Below are 25,012 nucleotides of genomic sequence, written 5' to 3' on the forward strand. Positions count from 1 at the left end.
TTTTAAAAGAGAACATTTTCTAGAGGAAAGGGCTTTGCTAAACAGAAAGGATATAAAACAAAAGCCACAGCAACCCGACTTCCAGCATGGCATTGTCACCAGCCCCCTTTGCATGGTGATGCGATTAAGGTAGCAGCATTTTTATTATTCAGGAAAAGCAGCTGGGGGATTCATCAGTTCTGAGGCTTTGTCTTTCCTGGGCTAACTGATGGTCCTGAGCCTCGGTTTGACCTGACCATGATGCCCAGGACTGGCACTTTTTGTTTTTTCTCAGAAAACTGTACAAACCCAAATTTCTTTTTGATTTTCAAAGAAACTAGATTCCTGCTAGATTTTGAATCTGGACAATAAATAGATACTTTGTCCTAGCTTCTTTCTGGAATCATTTCGGGATATTTTCCACAAGCATCACAGAAACAGGAATGAACCGGCAGCTAGTGAACATTTTGACAGCCTTGTTTGCATTTTTCTTAGAGACAAACCACTTCAGGTAGGTGAAACGACTTTGCATGCTGATATTTTCCACATGAAACTGTTTGAAAGAGAAAGTGTCATGCAATTATCTATTTTTTCCTGTTCACTGGATCATATTATTTTAATTTTATAGAGGAGAGTTAGATTTCTTTTGTTCATTTAAAAAGCTTAATTATGGTGGGAAGGTGGTAAATTTTCACAAAAGCAAGTTTTATGTTACATAGCTGCACTCTACATTTCAACACACATTTCCACAGCCAATGTGATATTAAGATAGTCTGATGAGTTGCATGTCCTTTACATTTCTATATAAGATTGATATTTTTGCTTTCAAATTCTTTTGGAAGTCATTTAAAGGGATTACTGGGTGCAGTGTTTTTCATATGGTGGAGTGATTGAATTAATTTGTCAGAAACATGCTCATTTTATATAAAAATATATGAGAACCCTAATTCTCAGCCAACTTGGGACTTCTATTATATTTCATCAACTTGAAGCATACTCTGAGAACTGCAATTCAGGAATTTTCTTGAAACAACAAATATCTCTTTTTACCACAATTCTACCATTTGTTCTACTTGAAAATTGATTGCCTACCAAAATTTAATTAATATGACATCTTTGTACTTATGTCTGCATGACGAGTGGAGTGTGCATAGTTAAAATAAGTGAGAAATTATTATTTGCATGCTTTCATTTTCTACCTAATTTACTAGTTGTCAAATCAATTGCTATCTCAAAATATTAATTTTATTGCCAGTAAATGAAATAGCCATTTAGTGGCAGAGTCTAAGATAAGAGATAGGAGATACTCTTATAATAAAGTGTAGAACTCTACCTTTAATTTTCACCAAATTTTATGGTATTTTTTCACAGAACCAAGAGAAATTGAACACATAGAAATAATGCTATGAATACTGGGAAAACCCACTATGTTCCTTTCAGGTTCACACCTTCTACTATGATTAAGAAAGATTGTAGGCTGGGTTTTATTAGAATCATCACCATCATCATCATCATCATTTTCATCACTACCACCACCATCATAATCAAATAATACTTGATAAATCAGATGAATCTACATATGGGAATGTGAGTATTTCTGGATGATTATATCAATTTCAACTCCTACCAAATGCTTATATCATCTTTGCACTTAAATTCAATGCCTCTTCTTTGAAAAACTGGCAAGAATGTGGTATTTTCTTAGTGTTAGAATTAACAAGATTGTTCAACTATTGAAAACAAAGCTTTTACAATACATACTTTAGTGAAGAAATAAACATATTCAGTCAACCACTATGTATTCTGAAAGAATTTATTACAAATCAAATATGCTCTTCTTATAAGCTCTTTATTACTTTTGACATGGACATGAAAATCTGAGAGATTTTCCATTCAACTTTTAGTGCTTTTGATACTGAAAAAGACAAAATCACTTAGAAGTATTTTTTCATTAATGCTTTATTAGAGACTTGAAAATTTAAGTGTTCATATATAAATAACAACTGATAAATTAATGGAAGTAACAAACATAATCATTGTTGACCTATTTTTAAATGAAGTTAAAATTCCAAATGAAGTTTCTCTTTTAGATATCACATTGGAAAATACTAATAACTACTAACTGAAATAGAATCTAGCATGTGAGAAAATAAGCAATATGATAATTAATTGCAGTGTTTAGTGTGTTCATCCTATCTTACATTTCTTATGAAAGGTAGAGGATTTATATTTAGGGCTGCAATGATGGAACAAATTTATAAAAGCATGGGAAAATGATTCAAGTAATCACATGAATTTCAAAAATTATCATTTTCAATTCTGTGGTAATTCTACAAATAAATAGTTTTGCCTAAATGTCCATAGAATCTACAACCTGAATCTATGTACATTGTCATCTGAAGCATATTATGATTAAAGTTTGAAAACTTGGGTGGTATGGATTTATGCTTCTCATCATGTAAAGTTAACTTTAGACCATATACAAGCTCAGAAGTCAATCAAAGAGTTTATATTTTTCTATTTTGTTCTTACTAATATATGAAATATCTTTACCAAAATGTGATACAAACATTCTACATTAGTTCTCAGCAGCTGAGAATGAAATTGTTTCTAAAAGAGTTAATGATGTGTTTAGGGCGGCTTTCTGCAAAGACCATGACTCCAGGTCTGGAAAACAACCTTCGCAGACCCTATCTCCTTCAGATTTCTTGGACAAATTAATGGGCAGGACATCGGGATATGATGCAAGAATCAGGCCAAATTTTAAAGGTATGTTCCACTTAAACTCATGTTAAGGCTTTGAGAAACCCTAGGTATTTAAATAGTTTACTCAGGAAAAAAAAATTTAGGCGTTTTTATTGCAAAGAGAAGCAGCAAGTATGGTATTCATTTTATTTTAGCATTTAAAAAATCACTCAGTGATTTAAATATCTTAAATTTTATTTGTCACTTGCCATGCTTATAAACTTTCCTTGTTTGTGCTTCATTCCAAAAATAACACTAATGGCAGAGATTATTGCCACAGTCTCTATTTTGTCTTAAGTGGGAATGTGGCTGGAAGTGAATACAAGAAGAAATGATTGACTTGACTTGTATAAACATCTACCAGGATGCATGACAAATTCAATGGTTACACCAAAATATATTGTTTTGGTTTTAAATATCAAATCAAAGTGAAGTTTGAATATCAGATAAAATATGCCATTTTATACACTTTCAAGCCTTTTTAAAGTTTTAGGCTTTGTTAGAAGAGGCTCTAATACATCAGAAATTTTTGATTCCCACTTGTTTAAACATTTTAATTGCTTATTTGAAATTATTTATTCAGAAATAACAAACGTTATAGAATTGTAAATGCATATGTAAAAGATGGTAGATAATTTCTTTGTTCAATTAGAAGCAAATGGAAGTTTTCTGTTTTTGTTCTACATTACAAAAATGTACTTAATAGTCTGTAGATACTGTTTTATCTATTTGGTTTATTTTTACTCTCAATAAAAAATGTACTAAGAACAAATTATTAATAAAAATTATTGTGATGCTTTGTTTTTAAATACATATTTTAAATGGCAGTTGTCATTTAGTTGAATTTAACATAATGTGTTATGAAGCATTTATAATATTTTATAAAAGTATAAACCTATAATATTTTAAATGTTGTGCAGTAATTCATGCATCACTTTGATTTTGCATATTAACAACTTAATTTCATTGCTTTCCTTGAGTTTTGATTACTTTTTGTTATTGGAAAATATAAGCATGAAAACTAAATTATAAATTCCTTTCTTTTTTAAGTGCTACACCTCTGAATATATCCAGTTTTGGGCATATTTCATAAAGATAAGCCAGAATTTTGGCAAAACAAGCACTTTTGATTTTAGAGATTTCCAAGAAACAAAGCTGAACTAAGTTTAGAGATCAATTTTCCTGAAAAAAAAATCTTCTAGTTCATCCCATTTCCTATAACTTTGTGGTCACTGTTTTAGAAGTCAGTATTTGGAATAAAATCATATGAGTAACAAGCCAAGAATCAGCTTTCAATGGGATTGCTTATTCACACATTTATTCAATATCTTTTGAGTCTGAACTAATGGCTGGGTACTTTGGAAAACTGAAATATGAAACAGGTTCGTGTGCTCAAAAAATTTCAGGGTGTGGCAAGAGAAGATGTTACATGAATACTACAGTATTACATAGAAATAGTTAAGTACTCTCTGGAAGTATACATAAAATACTATGGAGAAATGGAGAGATAATTTCTTATTAAGCTATTCATGTAAAACATCACAGATAAGGTCTAGAGACAGCAAACTGTTCAAGTTTATGAGCATTTTTGTTGATAGCAGTTATTACTCATTGCTCTCAAGAAATAATTTTTCAAAAGTGCAAAGGGTAATAAAAACAAATACCTATGTTGCCATTGCTACTTTACATGGCCACAGAATGAGCCATTATTCCTAGTTTTTTTTTTCCTGACTATTCTGGGGATGTCACCATTTGGAAATGACATTTATCATGGTTCTAAAGGATACATGAACAAGAAGAAGGTCAAGTTTAGCAAAGCATGACCACATTTTTGCAATCTATCTACTACATGAAGGCCTAAGTATAGGATATTTTAATGATGATAAAAAAAAATGAGATGGATATCACTTAAGATTCTAAAATTAATGAACTTCACTGATTTTTATCTCCCTGTCCCTTTAACTTTCCACTTCAATGAACACTGCTATTCCTTCATAAACTTTATTTATATAGCCTTAATTCTGGGGAGTTTGATTTTCCAATGTAAAAGATTCCTCATTATTTTAGAGTAAAATGAATTTCTTTGCTTGGTGTTCCCATAGAACTTTATATATCTAATAAGGTCATTTTACATATTTAAGTTTGATAGATTCACTCTACACTATATTTGAGAGGACAGAGAGGCTCCTTATTTATATATGCATGCATATGGGATATTGTGGTGTAAGGAAAAGAAGTCATCTTTTTCTCCAGAATGAGGAAATAAGGACCAAAAAAGAGAGTGAAATGCAGATCAGTTATGAAGATTAATGCTTCCAATTACTTGTAGTAGAAGTTGAGGGTGAGAAATTTGGCAGTAGTCTTACAGGTGAACAAAAATGATCTTAGCTAAACTGAAGAGAAAGAAATAAAAGTCAGAGTTAATAGGGAACTTGAAGCACAGGCTTGGAAAATCTCTATCATACTTATCATAATTATTTAGCAATGTGTAAATGACAAATTTTGTATAGTAGGCAGAAAAGAAGAATGATTAGTATATGTAATTACATCTAGAATAGTGGTAGTCTCCCTATAAGTGTCCCAAAGCAAATTGGATATGATAATAATAAACATGATAATGACAATGTTTACAACAACAGTGATTAATAAGTAGACATAAGGGCAAAATTTGACCATAAGAATAAAAGCAAGAGCCAAATATTGACTGTTGAGGTAAAGAGAATGAATATTCTAGAAGTCTTATTAAATATTAGCATGTTTGTTTTCCTTGTTGCCAGGCCTTGGCAAGACAGAAATAAATGTATATGCATAAATTTTTATTGAAAAGAATTTTTCTGCATACTTTCAAGTCAGTAAAATATTGTGTGTCTACTCTATATCCTTGATGGGCTCTGAAAGATGTCATAATGGGCATATATACATGAAAGAAGATGGATGTAAGCTAGAAAAAGAAACCAGAAATGATTCAGACTTAGGCTCTGTAATTGAGAGACATTCTTAGAAACTATAGGAAAAAAATAGCTTTTTTTTGATGAGCTGAAACACAAGTGTATAAACAAAGTCATGAGTCAGAGTTGTCGACTGAATTCCATCTATAAGGGCCATAGAGACATGGATCGAATCTTATCAAAATATAAATTTTCACAATTCCCAGTTCAGATAAAAATGCAGCAATGCCTGCTCACAATTACCCAGTCAAAACACATAGTAAATGTCGATTCTACATCAACAGAGAAGCCCCTTTCCCCTCTTTGGTGATTTGTCTGGTTTTAGTTGATTTATCATGGTGTTATTCCACCATCCTATCAGATATTCCTTTGTCAGTATTATTGTATCTAGAAAATGTCACTTTAAACATTAAGTTTTTAATTGAAATGCTCAAAGCTGGAAAATTTCATTAGCTCTGTCTCTTTCTTTTTGAAACAAAGCTTTAACTATTTTAATGAAATTTTCCTTGAAAATAAAATTAACTTAGATTTATATTCTGCATTTCATCCCAATGTGAATAAATATGTTTCACTATGGTATTGTTTTTGGCTTAGGACCTAGAATAGATAATACTAGGAGATAATTATTCACTCCACTTCTTTGAGCATGCCATGCAAACTAATTTTTCCACATCTAGAGACCTAAGTCTGAAAGTATGATGTATGGCATTAAAATCTACATTTGCATGTAAAATGGTTTACAGCATATTAGGATACATTATTATAAATTACCTTGCAAAGTACATACAGAATGCTTATATATATGCAATTTTCAATGAGTTAGTATCTCAAGAAGTTTTTCAGGCATAAGTAGAACCAGTTTCTCTTCCATGAAACCAGAGGTTTTCAGGTTTTGCCCATTGGCAATTCTTTTTTTCTGTAGCTAAGTGGTGCTTAAGTTCAAATGTGAATATCAACCCCTGTAGCGGGTGCTTGAGCACATATCTAGCAGGGACACTTGGGAAGGAGGCTTTTCATATAATAATGCAGTCCCAGAGTGACCATTTATTTAATCATTCTGGGGGGACATGGGTGTAAGACATTACCAAAGATCCTATGAAAGAGAAATGGACTAGTGGAAGCTAAGAGGAAAATGAAAAAACTAAACATGTGGGGAGATCTCATGAAAATCAAAGGGAGATCAGCAGAATAGAGTAGATGAAAGGAACCAAGGGAACAGAAAAGTAGAGGGAAAGGGGAAATACTGGAGAATGATATTGGCCAAATTTTATTGTTATATTGTATGTAGGTATGAATATGTAACAAAAAATGCCATGATTATGTACAACTACAATGCATTAACAAAATAAGGAAAAATATACTTTTAAAAAAGAAAGAGGAATAGAATGAGTATCTGAAGCATTAGACTTGAGGGCAGAATATAGTAGAAAGTCCTCAGGCACCTGAAAGGGTGAAGCAATGGTCATGTTGAGATTTGTCATTTTATTAGAACCTGAAGAAAACAATTGGCTCAATTATAAATCACCTTGATCAACATTTTGCCTTCTTCATAGGGGAATTCCTATTCTGTATCTCCCTTAATTAACCAACAGGTTTGAGATAAATTGCCCCTTAACTACTGAGATGGGAAAAAAGCAATGAAACAAAACCAATGTTGAAACAGAGTCACTGTTAGGAAGTATAAAGCAAAAGGAGTTTTCAGATGTTTATAAACGTCAAGCCTGAGAGATTTGTCTATTGTGAAAATTTTAAAGGTTATAAATATAGCATATGAGTTTTATCTTTTTATTATGATAATAACATCCATTTCAACAGGCCTAGAACTAAGCCTAATTGCAAGAGTCAACATTTACGTCAGGGAAAAATTGTTCTTCACTGAATACAAGGTGATAGCTATCAGTGGGGTTGTTTTTTGAAGAAACTAGAAGAGAGAAAAGAAAGGAGGAAATAAAATTTCATGACTGAAAGAAGAATGAATTTGTTTTAGGAAACATTATTATAAATTACCTTGCAAAGTATATATAGAATGCTTATATATCTGCTTTCCAAAGTACATATAATATGGAGAAATATGCATGCATAGTATGTCTATATATATATACATATAATATGTTTATACATGCATTAGAGTAACTGTGAAAGATACACATTAGTGACCTCTGAGAAACCGAAATGGATGCAGGGGGATAAGGATAGGAAGAAAATGTACTTCTCTCTGCATGTTCCTTGAACTTGGATTATCATATATATTTTCAATTAAAAAAAAAGAATTAGCTGCAAAGTACTTAACAGAGAGGCAGGGTCAAGGAATCCTCTCTTGGGTAGCAGGACACACCATTGCAGATTAATGTGTCACTTAAAGCACAATAACATGCATATGGCTCCCCAAATACCCCAAATTTGAAATTTGTTTGAAATTTTCTACCCAATATACTTCCCAAACTAGCTTGCTACCATATCATGGCTATAATAACAATGCTGTTGTTTCTGTCCTCGCATTGAAGTTTTATCTCATAGTAAAACCATATGACAAAATGGCAATAAGCCTAATCAGTCACTGTCTCCATAACTTTTTTTGCATAGCCCATTTATAACACATCTATTACCTAACATCTCCCAAAGTTCTCTTCATTCCAGGGAGCTTGATTTTCTGATGTAAAACAGTTCCCATTATTTCTAGTCTGAAATTAAGGAAGAATACGTGGACTCTAGGCATTCTAGAACAAGATGATAGGAGATAAAAATGGTGGAAAATGTTACTAAAAGGAAACACTGAGAGGAAACAAAGGAAAATTTATATATGACAATTTTGTCCAAGAATGTTATGATGAAGATTTTTGAACATCCCAAATCCTCTGGCTGTTACAAAATATTTTAGCTTTTAATGTGCCACATAAATACCAATCAATATATTTGAAGATACGAGGCTCCAACCACAGGTCCACAAGATATTTGTTAGGGATTGGAGGTAGCATCAAGAAGAAAGTATCCAAAAAATTCTATTGAACTCTGGCAAAGCATATTCCAATAGTTTTGTCATTATCTTCCATTTCATGGTGACAGGGTGCTACAGTAAAAATAACCCTAGACTTAGATCCAAAAGACTCATATTCATGTCCTCATTTAGTCACTTTTGAGAGAAGGTGTCTTCACAATCTATCTATGCCTCAAATTTTCTTCTGCTTTTTCCTGCCTCATATGGGTTGTTTTGAGGACCAAATGAGATCATGCATATGAATGCTTCTTTTATGATTATTATAAATAGTGTGAATTATTATTACCACTCTACCATTTTTCTTTTATAAATAACATGATGTATTGCTTAAGCTTATCATTCATAGTGATTTGGTCCTTATATTTGTTTGATTTTTTTTAAATGGAAAGAAATGAATTAGAAAATTCTCACATCTTCTATTCCTAACAGAGTAGCCATAATGTAGATTCCCTATGTTGGTTTTCTTTTTATTAGTTCAATGGGTAATTTTTCAACTCAACAAGGTAATTCATATTCCAAAATATGAAAAAATAATGATTCATTGTGGGAAGAAATTATATTTCTCTGTTCAAATTCCATCCTGGATTAATTGCTTGGATTAATTTAAAAATTAAGCCATGTAAAAGGCACAGAATAAATTTCACTTGTCCGTAGAAAGGGAAACCCTAAATTTAACTGAAGATAATATGATTTTCATTTTTATGAATCTTTTTGTCCAGTTACCATAGTTACAAGGTTTATTAAACAAAATTAATGAATTAGCTTCCTATTTTAGAATAAGTATTTTAAAGAGAATATTTGATCTTTATGATGTGGCAGGTTAGCAGCATCCAAAATGGAAGACTATAATCTTTGAGAAAGTATTACATCATTCATTGGTTGTTTCTGGGTAAACCTATAAGCTTTAATTTTCATTATTGAAAGAGACTAAACATTTTATCCTGAGTTAAATAGAGCCTGTTGTTCCTTCTTATCCTGAAGAAAAATCCAGTTCATTTTGCTGATAATCTGAGACATCATTTTAAAAAAAGATAATAGCATCAATATCAGGGTATCCTTGAACTTAGTCATTGGACAATATAATGTGTTCAGTTGGAGCAATTACGTTTAGAATGAGAAAAGATAGTCATTGGTTTGTTCTCAATGGTAATGAATATTTTTTTCTTGGTGTGTTGAATCAGGCAATATTTGGAATAGGATCTTAAAAATACTTATGGATCTGGGGGTGTTGGCACATGCCTGAAATCTTAGCAGCTTGGGAGGCTGAAGCAGGAGGATCTCAAGTTCAAAGTCAGTTTCAGCAACTCAGCAATCAGTGAGATCTGTATCTAAATAAAATACAAAAAGGCCTGGGGATGTGCCTCAGTGGTTGAGTGCCCCTGAGTTCAATCCCCAGTACAAAAATAATACTTATGAGAACATATCTGATCAAGCCTCAAAAATATCTTTGGAAGCATTGTGAGATCCTCTTGGAGTTAATACCCAAGAGGCTGTCCTAACCAGGGCATGCTGCATTTGGTCATTGCCTTCCTCCCTGAGATGGCTACTTTGAACACTAGTGACCAATTAAGTCAGCTTCCGTCATGTGAAAGCCTCTAAAGGAAGAATAAAAACAAAAAGCAATAGTTCTCTAAGTGATATACTAAAGTATGAAGGACATTTAAGAACAAAGTTACTAGATTACCTTCTTGGAGTCTAGTCTGTCTATTCAAGAGATAGTCATAAAGTAAATACAAGAAAGCAGCTGGATCCTACTCATACCCTGGCTAATGTACCCACCAATCAATTATGAACATAAGTATACCAAATGGTGGCTCTGTTTTATAAACACATTCATTCAAAAGAACAAAACACATCTTTAAATAAAAATGTGGAAATTACATAAGTAATTATCTTGTATGGGACTGGACAACTCTTATTTTCTAATTCTTTTTATTCTGATGGGAATGACATATTTTCTTGAGGGGGAAAAAGTCACTTTTGACTATGCACTGTGAAAGCAATAGATTAAATCTGTCAAGTGAGCATACATGTGTGTATAAAAAGTTTCATGGAAAGGTTTTATATCATTATATTTGAGACTACACACAGTTCATTTTTCATTCCTTCAATAAATAGGGTGTAGTTATTATGTGCCAAGGAACATATTAGGTGCTATGTATACAGTGCTAAACAGAAATTGAAGTTTTTATATGTCAGTTTTCACTACTACTATCTCACTTCAATAAATACTAGAATATAATTTGCTGAATCATCCAGTGTCTTTGCAGGAATGAGATGGCACACTCCAACTGGGTGTGAGAGGTTTTAGGAAAACCAACTCCCAAAGGTAGAGTATTCTGTGACTATCAATAGATCTGAAGAAGCAAGGAAGGGAATAGTTACCAGAACCTACCGAATGCAGCTCAATAGAGAAGCCACTCAATGGGAACTGGGAAGCAGTGTGGTCAATCTGTGTTGTCCTAGCAGGGAGAAAGCCAGGGAATAAATATTGTCACCTTGCTTTCCTCCTGCTTTGCATTCTCTTGTGGGAACCTTTTATTGAATAAATTCACCTAGGGATCATGGAGTAAGAAAGGCCATTGATACAAATCCTGATGAAAACACAAGAGTGTCTCTTGGGTGGGGAATGCAAGATAACCAGCAAAAATATCAACTTATCAACAAATTCGCCTCTCAATCTTTGGGTGGTTAAGGAGGCATTTCTAAAATCAGTGAGACATTTAGTGAGCCTTCCTTTATTAGTCTGAGAAAAAAGGGAAGTAAGAAAGAGTAATTACTCCAAGAGATAAATGCTACCTCCAAAAACAGAGAAGAGAGACTATAATGTAATGTGATAGATCTGACTCTGAAACAGAAAACTGGAAGAGGTGTAATCAACAAATTGAGGTGTGTGAGTGTGGGGGGGCGGATACAGAGGTGGGGAGGGAGAAAAATGAGGGAGAGAGAAAGAAGAAGGTAGAGAGGGGAATGGGGGAAAGGTGAGGGAGAATGAAAATGTGAGGGAGATCTATCTTCACTTTCCTTTCTGATTTACTATGTTTGCTAACATTGGTATGATTGTCCTTACAGTTATTCCCTGCATACTCCCCCATGATGGGATATGTTATGGCTCTTTTACACTTACATTCTTTAAGATCTTGATTCCTAAGAACTACTTCATGTCTGATAAGGCAGTCCAAACTTCTTTTCTCAGGCATTCTGTTAGAAAAATTAGGAAAGAGGGGGCAAGAAGAGATTTTAGGAAAGGGGAGGCAAAAAACCTCCCTGAAGTTTATTTCCTGAAGTTTAAAAAACCCTGTGCCTCCCCTTTTCTGAATGTATTCAGAAGAGATATGTTAATTTATCTTTGAACCCCAGAGTCTCTAAACACTGAATGTTGTATATATTTGGCAGATCACACTGTAACAAACTCAAGTTAAATTGGTATATATACACAATAGAGTATTACTCAGCCATTAAGAACGATTTAATGACATTTATCAGTAAATAGATGGATCTGGAGACTGTTATGCTAAGTGAAATAAGCCAATCCCCAAAAACCAAAGGTTGAACGTTCTGATATGTGAATGCTGACTCACAATAATTAGTAGAGGGGTAGAGGAGGAATATAAATTCAGTGGGTTAGACAAAGGGGAACGAAGGGAAGGAAGGGAGATAGGAAAAGGAAATACAGTGGAAAGTATCTGACCTAACTTTCCTATGTACATATATGAATATACCACAATGAATCTCACCATTGTGTATATCCATAAAACTACGGTCCTAATTAGAATAAGATATATACCATGCCTGTATAATCATATCAAAATGGATTCTATTGCCATGTATAACAAAAGAACCAATAAAAAATTTAAAAATGTGATTCAGTATAATTAATAATCATACTTTACAATTCTCACAATGAATTCCTTGTGTTCTATTTGTTACTTTGAATTAACTCTGATTTTCCTAGATGGGCTTTGTATGAAGTATGTCAAATCAAAGATTTGAGAATTTAATATGAAAATAAATTAGTGACCAATCATATGTATTTCTCAAAGCATGTTTTTCAGAACTGCTTCAGAGCCACGTAAGTGTCTTGTTTTCACCACAAAGAAATAAAAAGAGGAGACAGATATGATTACCCTGATTTCAACATTATCCAATGTATCCATCTATTGAAACATCAGGTGGTATCCCATAAATATTTGAAAATTTATATGTCACTTAAAAAAATAAAAGACATTTTTTAAAAGGTACATCCTGGGCCCCCACATCTCTCCAGGTCTGCCTCTGCAGAATCTCTGGGTGGAGATTGAAATATGTGTTTTGAAAAATTCATTATTTCCTGATTTAAGAACTCTAGGGCTAGAATGAGAATATTTTGCCCCTGAAGGTTGATATGATCTTTATAGTATCTTTTCCCAAGATACTACGTGCCCACATTGTCTTACCAAATAAAGAGGGGAAATTCCACAAGACAAAGAAGTCTAAACTGAGACTCATGAGGCCTGGTTTTAACTTTAGTTTTAAAAAATATTTTTATTAGTTCACTATTATAATTATTATATAATGATTGTTGTATTACACATAATAGTGGGGTTCATTTTGGCATGATCATACTTGCATGAAATATAATTTGCTCCAATTCAATCCCCAGAATTTCTTCTAATGTCTGTTTTGACAGCTGTGGCCTGGAACATGCCACTTAAACTTTCTGAGATTCACTCTTGTCATACTTAAAATAAACGAATTGGTCTAAGAGGTTGACTTCCAACTTTTATAGTCCCTGGTCCTGGTCCTGATAGTCTAAATTGATAACTTATGTTATTTTGAAAATTATTGATTTTCACACAAAATAGCTTAGATGAACTCAATCATTTTTTGTTGTTCTTTTTAGCTATACATGATAGAAGAGTGTATTCTGACATATTCTACATACATGGAGTATAATTTATTCTAATTAGGATTCCATTCTTGTAGTTGTACATGATATAGTTTTATTTTTTGTGTATTCATATACGAACATAGGAAAGTTATGTCTGATTCACTCTATGCTTTCCTATTCCTATCCCCACTCTGGTCCCTTCTTTCCTCTTTGAATGAACTCCTCCAATGAACTTCTATTCTTCCCTTTTCCTCCTGCCCTTATTGTGTTGGACTCAGTCTTCCTAGAGAATTGGTCCCTCTGGGAAATTATTAATTCTCTCCAGAAGTTTTTACAGTTAACCATATCTTATTTCAACATCCAATACTGTCAAGATAGTCATTCTTCTCTAGGAAGATCCTGGAAACTTACAAGAGAGTTACTGAAGAAATCAGCCATTTATAATTTCTGGCTTGTTTTTGGTTTGGAGGTAGCAAATTCATGAGTAAAAGGGCTGCTTCTAGAAAAGTAGCTACCATGCTTTTTAGATCAGTGTTTGGCCAAAGATATTCCTCAAAACATTAGTCCTAAGAAATATTCCTGACATAAACTTTTAAATGTAAAATAAGTATACGAAATTCTGTAAAATACCTTCTGAGAGAGACTCAATATTTATGACCATATTAAGAAGCTTGAGAAAGCTCACAGTAAAAATAAATACACAAATAAGTATTTTTAAAACTTTTTAAACAGGGGTTTTTCCCATACTCATTTGATCTGAGATTCTTTATAATTAATAACATCTGGTTGTACTAGTGCTTTATGGGATAATTTGGAAATTGAAGTCTTGATAAAAATCTAGAAATCTAAAAAAATATTGCCATGAAAACTGATGGAAACCGTAAATATACATAAAATATTATTATCTGCTAGAAAGATAATATTCATTAGAGTAAGAAGCTTCCTTCAGTCAGTAGATGAGGCTTTTATTTTAATACATGGTCAACATTAGCATTCTGATGCCTACAAAAAATTACTCAATGAGTTAGAATATTGTTGTGAGCCACGTATCTACTGTTTAATTTATATGAATAAGTAAACAAATGGGGACATTTTGAAAAAAATCAAAAAGACATACTTGATACAACAAAATACATTGATCTAATGTAAATCTTCTGTTTTAGTCTTTTGATTCATGAAATGAGCGATAAATACATATTTAAATAAGTGGCCTTTAACATAAAAGTGGCCTTTTGAACATGAAACATTATTTCTTCAGGAAGCTATGACAAAGTTTCATACTTGTAGGAAGAATATTTTTATTGCTAGCTTCTTTTTCAGGAAGTTTTCAAAAATGGGTAAATTTTGTGCTTATGCAATTTCCACAACTATTTGCTGAGAATTTCCCCCATAACTTCCTTGAAATGAAATTTTAAAAATTTGAATCTATGCTAAAATTGTCATTTAAAATTGCACAATGCAATATTTATCTTAACTTTTGTATTTTGAAGACTAGCCTCCTCACTTACTAGTATTAAAATATATTCTGTTGGTCTGCTTAAAAATGATAATGTTTCATATACTTAGCTATAAAAATTCCAAAAAACTACTGAATTGTTTTCAGTGGAGATGAATGAAAAAGGAGAAATATCTTTGAATTTAAATATAACATATGTATTAGTTATTTCTTACTAGTCCCTCTTTTATGCTTTCTCTGAAAGTGTCAAAAAAGCAAGTATTTTTTTTTTCTTCTTATTTGTCTCTCCAGACTCTTATGACTATATAGATAATGAAGTAGTGGGTGAGGTAATAGCGAAGGTACCTTAGACTTAATGGATGAACATACATCAATGATGAAGCACCTAATTTTGTATCAAATTAATTCTTTATTTTTATTATTTACAACTATTAATTATATACAGTAATGGATTTGACTGGGACATTTTCATGCAAGTATATATTGTACTTTGATCATATCCACTCTTCCTACTAACCTCTTTTGCCTTTTCCTCTCTCCCCTCTTCCTACTGTCCCCTTCCCATTCCATAACATTCCTTCTTCTATGTTCAGGTCATCTTTTTGTTTTGGTTTTAGTTTCCACATATAAAATATGTGACACTTATCTTTTTGTGTCTGGCTTATTCCACTTAACATGATAACCTCCAGTCCCATCTATTTTCATGCAACGGACAGATGTTAGAGAAATCTCCATACTTTTTCCATAGTGGTTATACTAATTTACAATCCTACCAATAGTGCATAAGGGCTCTTTTTCTCCACATCATCACTGGCCATTTTTAATTTGTATTTTGTTGATAATAGTCATTCAGAATGGGGAGAGGTAAAATTTCATGGTTTTTATTTACTTTTCCCTGATGACTAAAAATGTTGAGAATTTTCTCATATATTTATTGGCCATTGTATTAAATTTATTTCAAGAAGTGTTTATTCATGTCATTTGCACATGTATTGATTGTTTTTTGATCTCATTATATATTCTGGATTTAATACTTTGTCAGATGAATAGCTGGCAAAGGTTTTCTTCCACTCTGTTGGTTGTCACTTTGTTATGTTGAAAGTTTCCTTTGCTGTGCAGATGCTTTTTGATTAATGAAATTCCACATGTCAATTCTCTTATTTTCTGACCTATTAGGGTTCAAATCAAGGAAACATTGACTGTGCCTATATCTTGAAGTATTTTCCTCTAGTAATTCCAATGTTTTAGGTCTTACATTAAGGTCTTTGATCCAATTTAAGTCATTTTTGTACAGGGTGATAGCTAGGAATCTAGTTTCAATCTTTTAATGTGAATATTCAGTTTTCCTAGCACTGTTTGTTGAAGAAATTGTTTTTATACAACAAATGCTTTTGAATCCTTTGTCAACCATCAGTTCCTTTCACTGTGTGGGGCTATTTCTGGATCCTCTGTTCTATTACATTAGGCTACAAGGCTGGCTTTATGTCAATACCATGCTTTTTGTTTGCTTGTTTTTTACATGTCTCTGTAGTATATTTTGAAATTAGGTATTGTGATACCTCTGGCATTACCCCTTTTGCTCAGATTTCTTTGGCTATTCCACATAAATTGTATTCCATATGAACTTTAGAATTCTTTAAAAATTATATTTAGTACTGTGAAGAATGTCATTGGTATTTTGATAAAAACTACTTTGAATCTGTAGGTCACTTTCAACAGTATGGCCATTTTAACAATATCACTTTTCTCAATCCATGAACATGGGAGATCATTCCATCTTCTAGTGTCTTGTTCAATTTCTTTCTTCAGTTTAATTTTTAATTTATTTTTTTATTCTAATTTGTTATATATGACAGCAGAATGCATTACAATTCATATTACATATAAAGAGCACTATTTTTCATATCTCTGGTTGTACACAAAGTAGCATCAAATCATTCATGTGTTCATACATGTACTTAGGGTAACGATATCTATCTCATTCCATTGTCTTTTCTACCCCCTTGTCCCTCCATTCCATTTCTACCTCTTTGCCCTATCTAGAGTCCATCTAATCCTCCCATGCTCCCCCATCAACCCCATTATGAATCAGCATCTTTTATCAGAAAAAACATTCATCATTTGGTATTTTGGGATTGGCTAACTTCACTTAGCATTGTATTCTCTAACTCCATCCATTTAGTGTAATTTTCATTGTAGATGTCTTTCACCTTCTTGGTTAGGCTTGTTCTGAATTATTTTTAAGTCTATTATGAATACCTTCACCTTCTTAGTTAGGCTTGTTCTGAATTATTTTTAAGTCTATTATGAATAAAGTTCATTATTGGTGTATAGAAAAGCTACTGATTTTTGTACGTTGATTTTGTATCCTGCTACTTTGCTGAATCTGTTTATCAGTTTTAAGAGTCTCTGGGTTGAATTTTGAAGGTTTTCTAAGTATAGAATCATATCAGCTGCAAACAGGAATAATTTTTCTTCCTCTCTTCCTATTTGTATTCTTTTATTTATTTTTCTTGACTAATTTGTTCTGCCTAAAATTTGAAGTACTGTATTGAATAAGAGAGGTGAGAGTAGACATTCTTGCCTTGTTTCTGATTTTTAGAGGATATGACTTCAGTTTTTCCCCACTCAGAATGATGTTGGCTATGGATTTGTCAAATATAATTTTTATTGTGTTGAGGTAAGATCCTTTGTATATCTAGTTTATTCAGGGTTTTTATCATGAAATAATGTTGAATTTTATCAAAGGCTTTTTCTGCGTCTAAGATCAATGAGATGATCATGTGATTTTTATTCTTGTCTCTATTATATTTATTGATTAGTATATGATGAAACATTCTTGCATCCCTGAAATAAGCCTACTTGATCATGGTATATGCTCTTTTAATATGCTGTTGAATTTGATTTGTTTATACTTTATTGAGGATTTTTGCATATATTTTAATCACAGATATTAGTCTACAGTTTTCTTTTTTGTTGTATAATTATCAGGTTTTGGTAGCAGGGTCATACTGGCTTCGCAGAGTGAGTTTGAAAGTATTCTTTCCTTTTCTATTTTATGGGATAGTTTCAAGAGTATTGGGGTTAGTTTTTATTTAAAAGTCTGGTAAAATTCAGCCACTGCTGAATCTATCCAGTCATAGACTCTTTTTTGTTGAGATACTTTTTTTTAATTACTGCTTCAATCTCATTGTTTATTATTAATATATTTACGTTTTTTATAATCTCTTGGTTTAATTTTGGTTGGTATAAGATCTATTTCTTCTATTTTTAATCATTTATTGTCATATAATTTATTGTCACATACTTTTTTGAAAGTATTCCCAAATGATCTTGTGGATTTCAGTGGTATCTCTTGCAATACCCCCTTTTTTATCTGTCATTTTATTCAATTTGATCTTCTCTCTCTTTGGGGAGGCTAGTTTGACTAAAGATCAATTTTGCTTATCTTTTTAAACAATTTACTCTTAGTTTCATAGATCTTTGTGTTGTTCATTTAGTTTCTATTTCATTTATTTCTGCTTTGTTCTTTATTGTTTGTTCTGTCTACCACTTTTGGATTTGTTTGTTCTGGTTTTTATAAGGCCTTGAGGAGTATCATTAGGTTATTTATTAAAGATATTTTTTAATGTAGGCACTCAGCTAAAAACTCTCTTCTTGGTATTACTTTTTTTTATATCCCATAAGTTCTGATGGTGTGTTTATTTTCATTTAATTGTAATTTCCAATTTTCCTTCAATTTATTCAGTGACCCACTATTCATTCAAAAGTGTATTGTTCAATCTCCATATTTTTAGATAATTTCTGTAGTTTATCTTCATTGTTGATTTCTAGTGTCATTCCATTAAGGTCTTATAAGATGTAAAAAGTTATTTCAATTTTTGTATTTTCTAAGGCTTAATTTATGGGCTAAAATATTATTTATTTTGGAGAATATTCCATGAGCCCATGAAAGAAATATGTATTCTGCTGTTGGTTGGAATAATCTGTAGATGTCTGTTAAGTCCACTTGAAATATAGTATAATTTAACACTGATGCTTCTTTGTTGATTTTTTTGTCTGAGAAGAGTGGGGTCTTGAAGATACCCACTATTGCTGGATCAGGGCCTATCTCTTCCTTTATGTCCTGTGGTGCTAGTTTTATAAAGTTGGGTGCTTCATATATTTATTATTGTAATACCTTCTTGATGTATTTCTCCCTTTATCAATATGTAATAACACTTCTTTGTCATTTCTGACTTATTTTGGCTTGAAGTCTATTTTGTTAGATGTGAGAATAGTCATTTCTGCTTGCTTTTGGATTCCATTTGCTTGGAATATTATTTTCCATGCTTTCACTTTCTTTGTATGTCTTTGCTGGGTAAGAGTATTTTGTAGACAACAATTTTTTAGGTCTTTTTTTTAAATTTTGTTTTTTTTTATTAGTTTCAATCAGTTACACATGACAGTAGAAAGCTCTTTCATTCATTGTACATGAATGGAGAATTTTTTGCTTCTCTAGTTATATATGAAGTAGAGTCACACCATTTGTGCAATCATACATGTAGTTTATCTTCATTGGTAATAACGTCTGTCTCATTCCACCATTTTTCCTATTCCCTTATCCTTTCCCCCTCCCCTTTTCCCCATCCAAAGTTCCTCCAACTATCCCATGCTTTCCCCCCATCATTATGGATTAGCATCCACTTATCAGAGAAAACATTCGGCCCCTGTTTTTTTTTGGGATTGGCTTATTTTGCTTAGCATGATGTTCTCCAACTCCATCCATTTACCCGCAAATGCCATAATTTTATTGTCTTTTAATGCTGAGTAATATTCCATTGTGTATATGTGCCACATTTTTTTATCCATTCATCTATTGAAGGGCATCTAGGTTGGTTCCACAGTTTAGCTATTGTGAATTGTGCTGCTATAAACATTGATGTGGCTGTGTCTCTGTAGTATGCTGTTTTTAAGTCCTCTGAGTATAGACCAAGGAGTGGGATAGCTGGGTCAAATGGTAGTTCCATTCCAAGTTTTCTGAGCAATCTCCATACTGCTTTCAAGTCTTGTTTTTTAACCCAAGCAGCTAATATGTATATTTTAATGAGATAATTAAGACCATTTACGCTCAGGGTTATTACTGAAAGATATATACTAGTTTTTTTCATTTTGTTGTTTTTTTCTTGATGTTTTGAATCATCGGTTTGCTCCTTTCTCCCTTATTTATCTTAAGTGTTTGATGGTTTCCTGAATTAATAATATTTGATTCTTTCCTAATTCTCATTTGCTTATGTTCTTACTCTCTTAGTGAGATTTATTTTTTCTTGTGCTCTCAATATTGTGTTTATCTTGCTTCCTCTAAGTAGCTTCTGTAGTGCTGGTTTAGGGGATAATGAAAATTCCTTTAGATTACACTAATATTGGAAAGTTTTTATTTCTTCTTCAATTATGAAGAATAATTTTGCTGATTATAGGACTTGATGTACATCATTCCATGTCCTCCTGGCCTTTAAATATTTGCTGAGAAATCTGCTGTTATTCTTTTTAAAAATTTTTTTTTAGTTATACATGAACAAAATCTTTATTTTGTTTATTTGTTTTTATGTGTTGCTGAGGATCAAACACAGTGCCTCACCTGTGCAAGGCAAATTCTCTGCCACTGAGCTACAGCCCCAGCCCCAAAATCTGCTATTATTCTGATGAGGATTTGCCTTTTAAGTAACTTGGCACTTTTCTGTTGAAGCTTCAAATATTCTTTCTCTATTATGTACTTTTGGCAGTTTAACTATAATATGTTGTGGAGAGTTTCTTTTCTGGGTATGTCTATTTGGGGTTCTAAATGGCTCCTATATCTGCATGTCCATTTCTTTGCCAAAGTTTGGAAAATATTCCATTATTTCACTGAATAGGTTTTCTATGCCTTTAGCTTTTAGCTCAACACACTGTTCTATTCTTTTAATCCTTTATTTAAAACACAGATTCAATGTGTCCACAGTGATGACATTAGCATTGCTTGTATTACACTGTGCAATCCAGAGAGTGGAACATTAATTAAATTTTTCTGGTAATTGAGGATTATAGTCTTAGATAAACCAGACCCAGAAAAGGTACTGAATAAAAATCAACTATTGGCTGGTACTGTAGCTCAGTGGCAGAGTGCTTGCCTACCATGTGTGAGCCACTGGGTTTGATCCTTAGTACTGCATAAAAATAACAAAATAAAGGTATTCTGTCCATACATGTAAAAATGTAGATGTGTAACTGATGTGATTCTGCAATCTGTATTTGGGGTAAAAATGGGAGTTCATAACCCACTTGAATCTAATGTATGAAATATGATATGTCAAGAGCTTTGTAATGTTTTGAACAACCAATAAAAAACAAAAAAAACATAACTACAATTTTTTTAAAAAATCAACTATGAAGAAGTTATTTGGCATGCACACCATTTGCTTACTCTGTCTTCAACTTTTGATTTGTATAGCCTGAGTTCTGAACTCAGAGTCCTAGTTATTATTTGCTTCTGATATAATGGCTGCTTCTTCATTTACACTGGACAAATGATGGCATTGATATTGGGTTGATATTGCTGAATCTTTACTTATAGATGTTATGGTCTATGAACAAGAAAATAGAATTTCCCCCAGAATTCTGATATATTATTTTTTTAAGTTGCAGATGAACACACAGTATCTCTATTTATTTTTATGTGGTGCTGAGGATTGAACCCAGTGCCTCACACATGTGGGGCAATCACTTTACCACTGAACTACAGCTACAGCCCTCTGAGATTTTATTTTAACATAAAATATACAATGTCTTCCTGAAATATAAAAATTTAGGAGAGCATCCCTGTTTGAAAGAAAATATTACACATGTCCAGTGCAATTCCTTGTTAATAGGAAGCCCTGGCACCAAAGTTTTCACCTTTTGTTCAGAGGATTTCTTTTATAGATAAATGCTAATTATTATCTCTAAAAGTTCAGGTCAGTTGTTAGCAACAAGATTGCCATACTACATGGCATTTATTTTCTCTGGAGTATCCCCATTCCATTTCTTGGAATTCGTAACCACTCTGTGACCAGGGGGATATTTAACTCAACCCATATCAAACTAACCTATGTTATCAGACATATTTTCTCTAGCTCTCCCAAAATAGGAGGAATTACCCACAGTCTGGGATATATGTTCCTTTTATTTCCCTGAAGCATCTATATTTCTAAGATTCATATTTGTTTATCATGCACACATGACTCTTTTATTCACATCCTTTAGACAAATATTCTGAGCAAATATCCCCACTTGAAACCCAGGCAGTGGTTTCCTGTTCCATAGTTTCACCAAATGCCAACCAAGTTTATAACATGCAGCACTTTTATCAAAATGTATGAATTTCACACTTGGGGCAAATATACTGAAGCCCATTAAATAAAAATTTCCTCAGTAAGAGAATATATTTATGTTAAACAGAAAATTCCATATTTCTACTTGTCAACTAGGTTCAGCAAATAGGATAATTACACACTCATTTTATATCCTGCCTACTTGTGAAAATGAGTTTGCAAAGAGCTTCTTCTAAGTGAAGAGTCTTCCATAGCATAACCTCCACCATACTGGGCTCATTTAAACAGTGCTAATATATTGTTTAAAGCACTGTAATTTGGGTGAAGAAATATTTGTGGAGCTTAGTGGAAATGGATTGGCATGTTGATGCTTACATGATAGAAGTATTTGCCTCTCTCATTACACCATGGATTCAAAGAACATAATAATTATATGAGAATTTGGATCATGTACTAAAACTATACCATTATAAACAGTGCATAAATTGTCAAGTGAGCAGGTAGTACTTCAGTACCCAACTTTTCATATAAATGCCAGAATAAGTTATATGCTTCAACAATAAAGCATAGCAGTTCAAGGTTATTAACTAAAAGTATCCATCAGTCACATCATTCAACAGGCCATATAAATTGCATAATGACATCTTTGAAAAAAGCTATTGACTTATGAGGGATGATGTGACAGGGGCAATGACGACAAAGAAATAGAGTGTATAATAAATACATTGTAAAGCAAACCTAAAATCAGGAAGAAAATCCCATACTTAAAAAAAAATATGTAGTGCAGTAGCTCTGGGATACCTGTTGGCTATATCTTTATCTGAATACACAAAAAGGCAAGCAGAGTTGTCACTAATGGATAAAGAGCTCAAAATCCTAGTATTCTTGGTGTTCTAGGCCTCTCAATGCTCTTAAATATCTTCCTAGTCTTCTCTTCACTTTTGGATAAATTCTATGTACCTGGGCATGGCTTATAATGGTCTTCATGGTTGTGTTTTTTGCTATGTCTGTCTGAGGTTCGATTTCCAAGAAGCAGACCTGTGTGCAACTGCTATGCTAAGGATAAGCAAGAGAGACATATAAGTGAGTAAAAAAATCAGATAAGAAAGAGGGAAAAGCAAAGTAATGGTGTAATCTCAGAAAAGGTCCAATAGAGGGTGGGCTCCCTGGGTCTCTCAGGGGGAACTCTAGAGTATAAGCTACACATGAGAGTATTCCTAACTAAAAACAAATCAGGATTTTCATATTTTCTTCTGTGTCACTTCTTGGTGAAGAACTGCCTTTAGAGTATATGTGGGTAGATGGAGAATATCTCATATACTTCTGTATCTTCCCATGTTGGCCAAGTTAGCTCCAGTAGCCCTAGGACAGTCATTTGTGAAAGACAACAGGTGCTGGCTTCTGGAAACAAATGAACACTGAAGTGAGAGGCAAAACTAATAAATGGGATCAAATAAACCTGAATAGAACATCAGTGTTGTCCATTTCAACATTTTCATTCCATATCTCTAGCCATGCCCTCCGACTCTACTTTCTAGCCTCAAACCTTTCTTCTCTAACCCTTTGCTTCTCGTTTTTTGAATTTGTATTTACCTTCTTCAGGCCTGCCTTTCTACCAGTCTACTGGTTGAATGCCTGATTGGCTATATCTTTATCTAAATGCATAAAAAATCAAGCAGAAGTCTCACCCAAGGAATAAAGAGCACAAAATCTACCCCATTGAGCTAATCTAAGAGGGACTAATGTATAGTTAAAAGTACTGTAGTTTGGTTGAAGGAGTCTTTTTGGATCATCCTTCATACCTCAGCTTCGATATAATTCTCTCTAGAAAGCTTCTCTTAAACTTCCAAAAAATTCATCCTTTCCTACATGCTCAGTTTAGAGCCTATCCTGTGGTTGCCTGCTTCACTGTCTCATTCAGTTCCACATTAGCAGGCCAGGATTGGGCTTACCTCATTCTCCTCATACCTCCCACACCTTATAGTAGATATTTAATAAATGTTCATTGGTTACCTAAAAAGTTGATAATACCAATCTTTAATCCCAGAATCTGTACTAATAAAAAGTGAGATATTAGTAATTGAACTATAAGACTAAATTATTTTCTGCCAGTATTTCTGATTCATTTAAAATGTATGAAGTGCTTTCTATAAGTTATCTCATTTGGCTCCTTACCACAGTTCCCTAAAAAGAAAAAAGCTGGAATTTTCTTTACCATTTCTGTCATTTTGGGGAAAGGAAAAGTTGTTTTGCTGCCAAACAGAACTTTAAAAAACACAATCTTTTCAGATACCTAAAGCCTAGGATGGAAAGGAATGTAAGTCATTAAAGAATGATAATAGGGACACTTATTCTCATTCTGCAATACTTTATTGACTGTATTTTAACATAGTAATTCACCTTTATATTATAGGTTGAATCTATTTATCTTCAAAGACCCATATTTTTGTGTACTTCCTGTTTACCTAGAAACCTAATAAATGTGTTGAGTGAGTGGGTTCATCCACACATCAATATATACAAAGCATTTATTAGGCATATGACACTGTGCTGGTCACCAAATAAAGGATGATTAACTTTCCAGCCTTCTAACATGAAACCTTAGTGTCCTGTTTCCTTGTACTTTAAAACTATTTCAGGATTAATGGCTCATTTATAAAAGCTTCATTTTCCATGCCTAATAGTGAACAGGGA

General features: G+C 32.8%; 1 protein-coding gene across 4 annotated transcripts in view; it reads left to right on the forward strand.

Annotated features, from left to right (window-relative positions):
• The first annotated feature begins 422 nt into the window (after positions 1–422).
• Glra2 (glycine receptor alpha 2) overlaps positions 423–25,012 on the forward strand; it is a 178,720-nt gene continuing 154,130 nt past the window's right edge. For 2 of the 4 annotated variants that reach the window (XM_077106899.1, XM_077106898.1), the window contains exons 1-2: positions 423–490; positions 2,615–2,748. In XM_077106899.1, the coding sequence (XP_076963014.1) occupies positions 423–490; positions 2,615–2,748 (202 nt within the window). Of the gene's footprint in view, positions 491–2,614; positions 2,749–25,012 lie in introns of those variants that run through there. The other 2 variants (XM_077106900.1, XM_077106901.1) reach the window with 1 other exon arrangement.

The sequence above is a fragment of the Callospermophilus lateralis genome, chromosome X (genome assembly GCF_048772815.1).
Source record: "Callospermophilus lateralis isolate mCalLat2 chromosome X, mCalLat2.hap1, whole genome shotgun sequence".
Lineage (NCBI taxonomy): Eukaryota > Metazoa > Chordata > Mammalia > Rodentia > Sciuridae > Callospermophilus > Callospermophilus lateralis.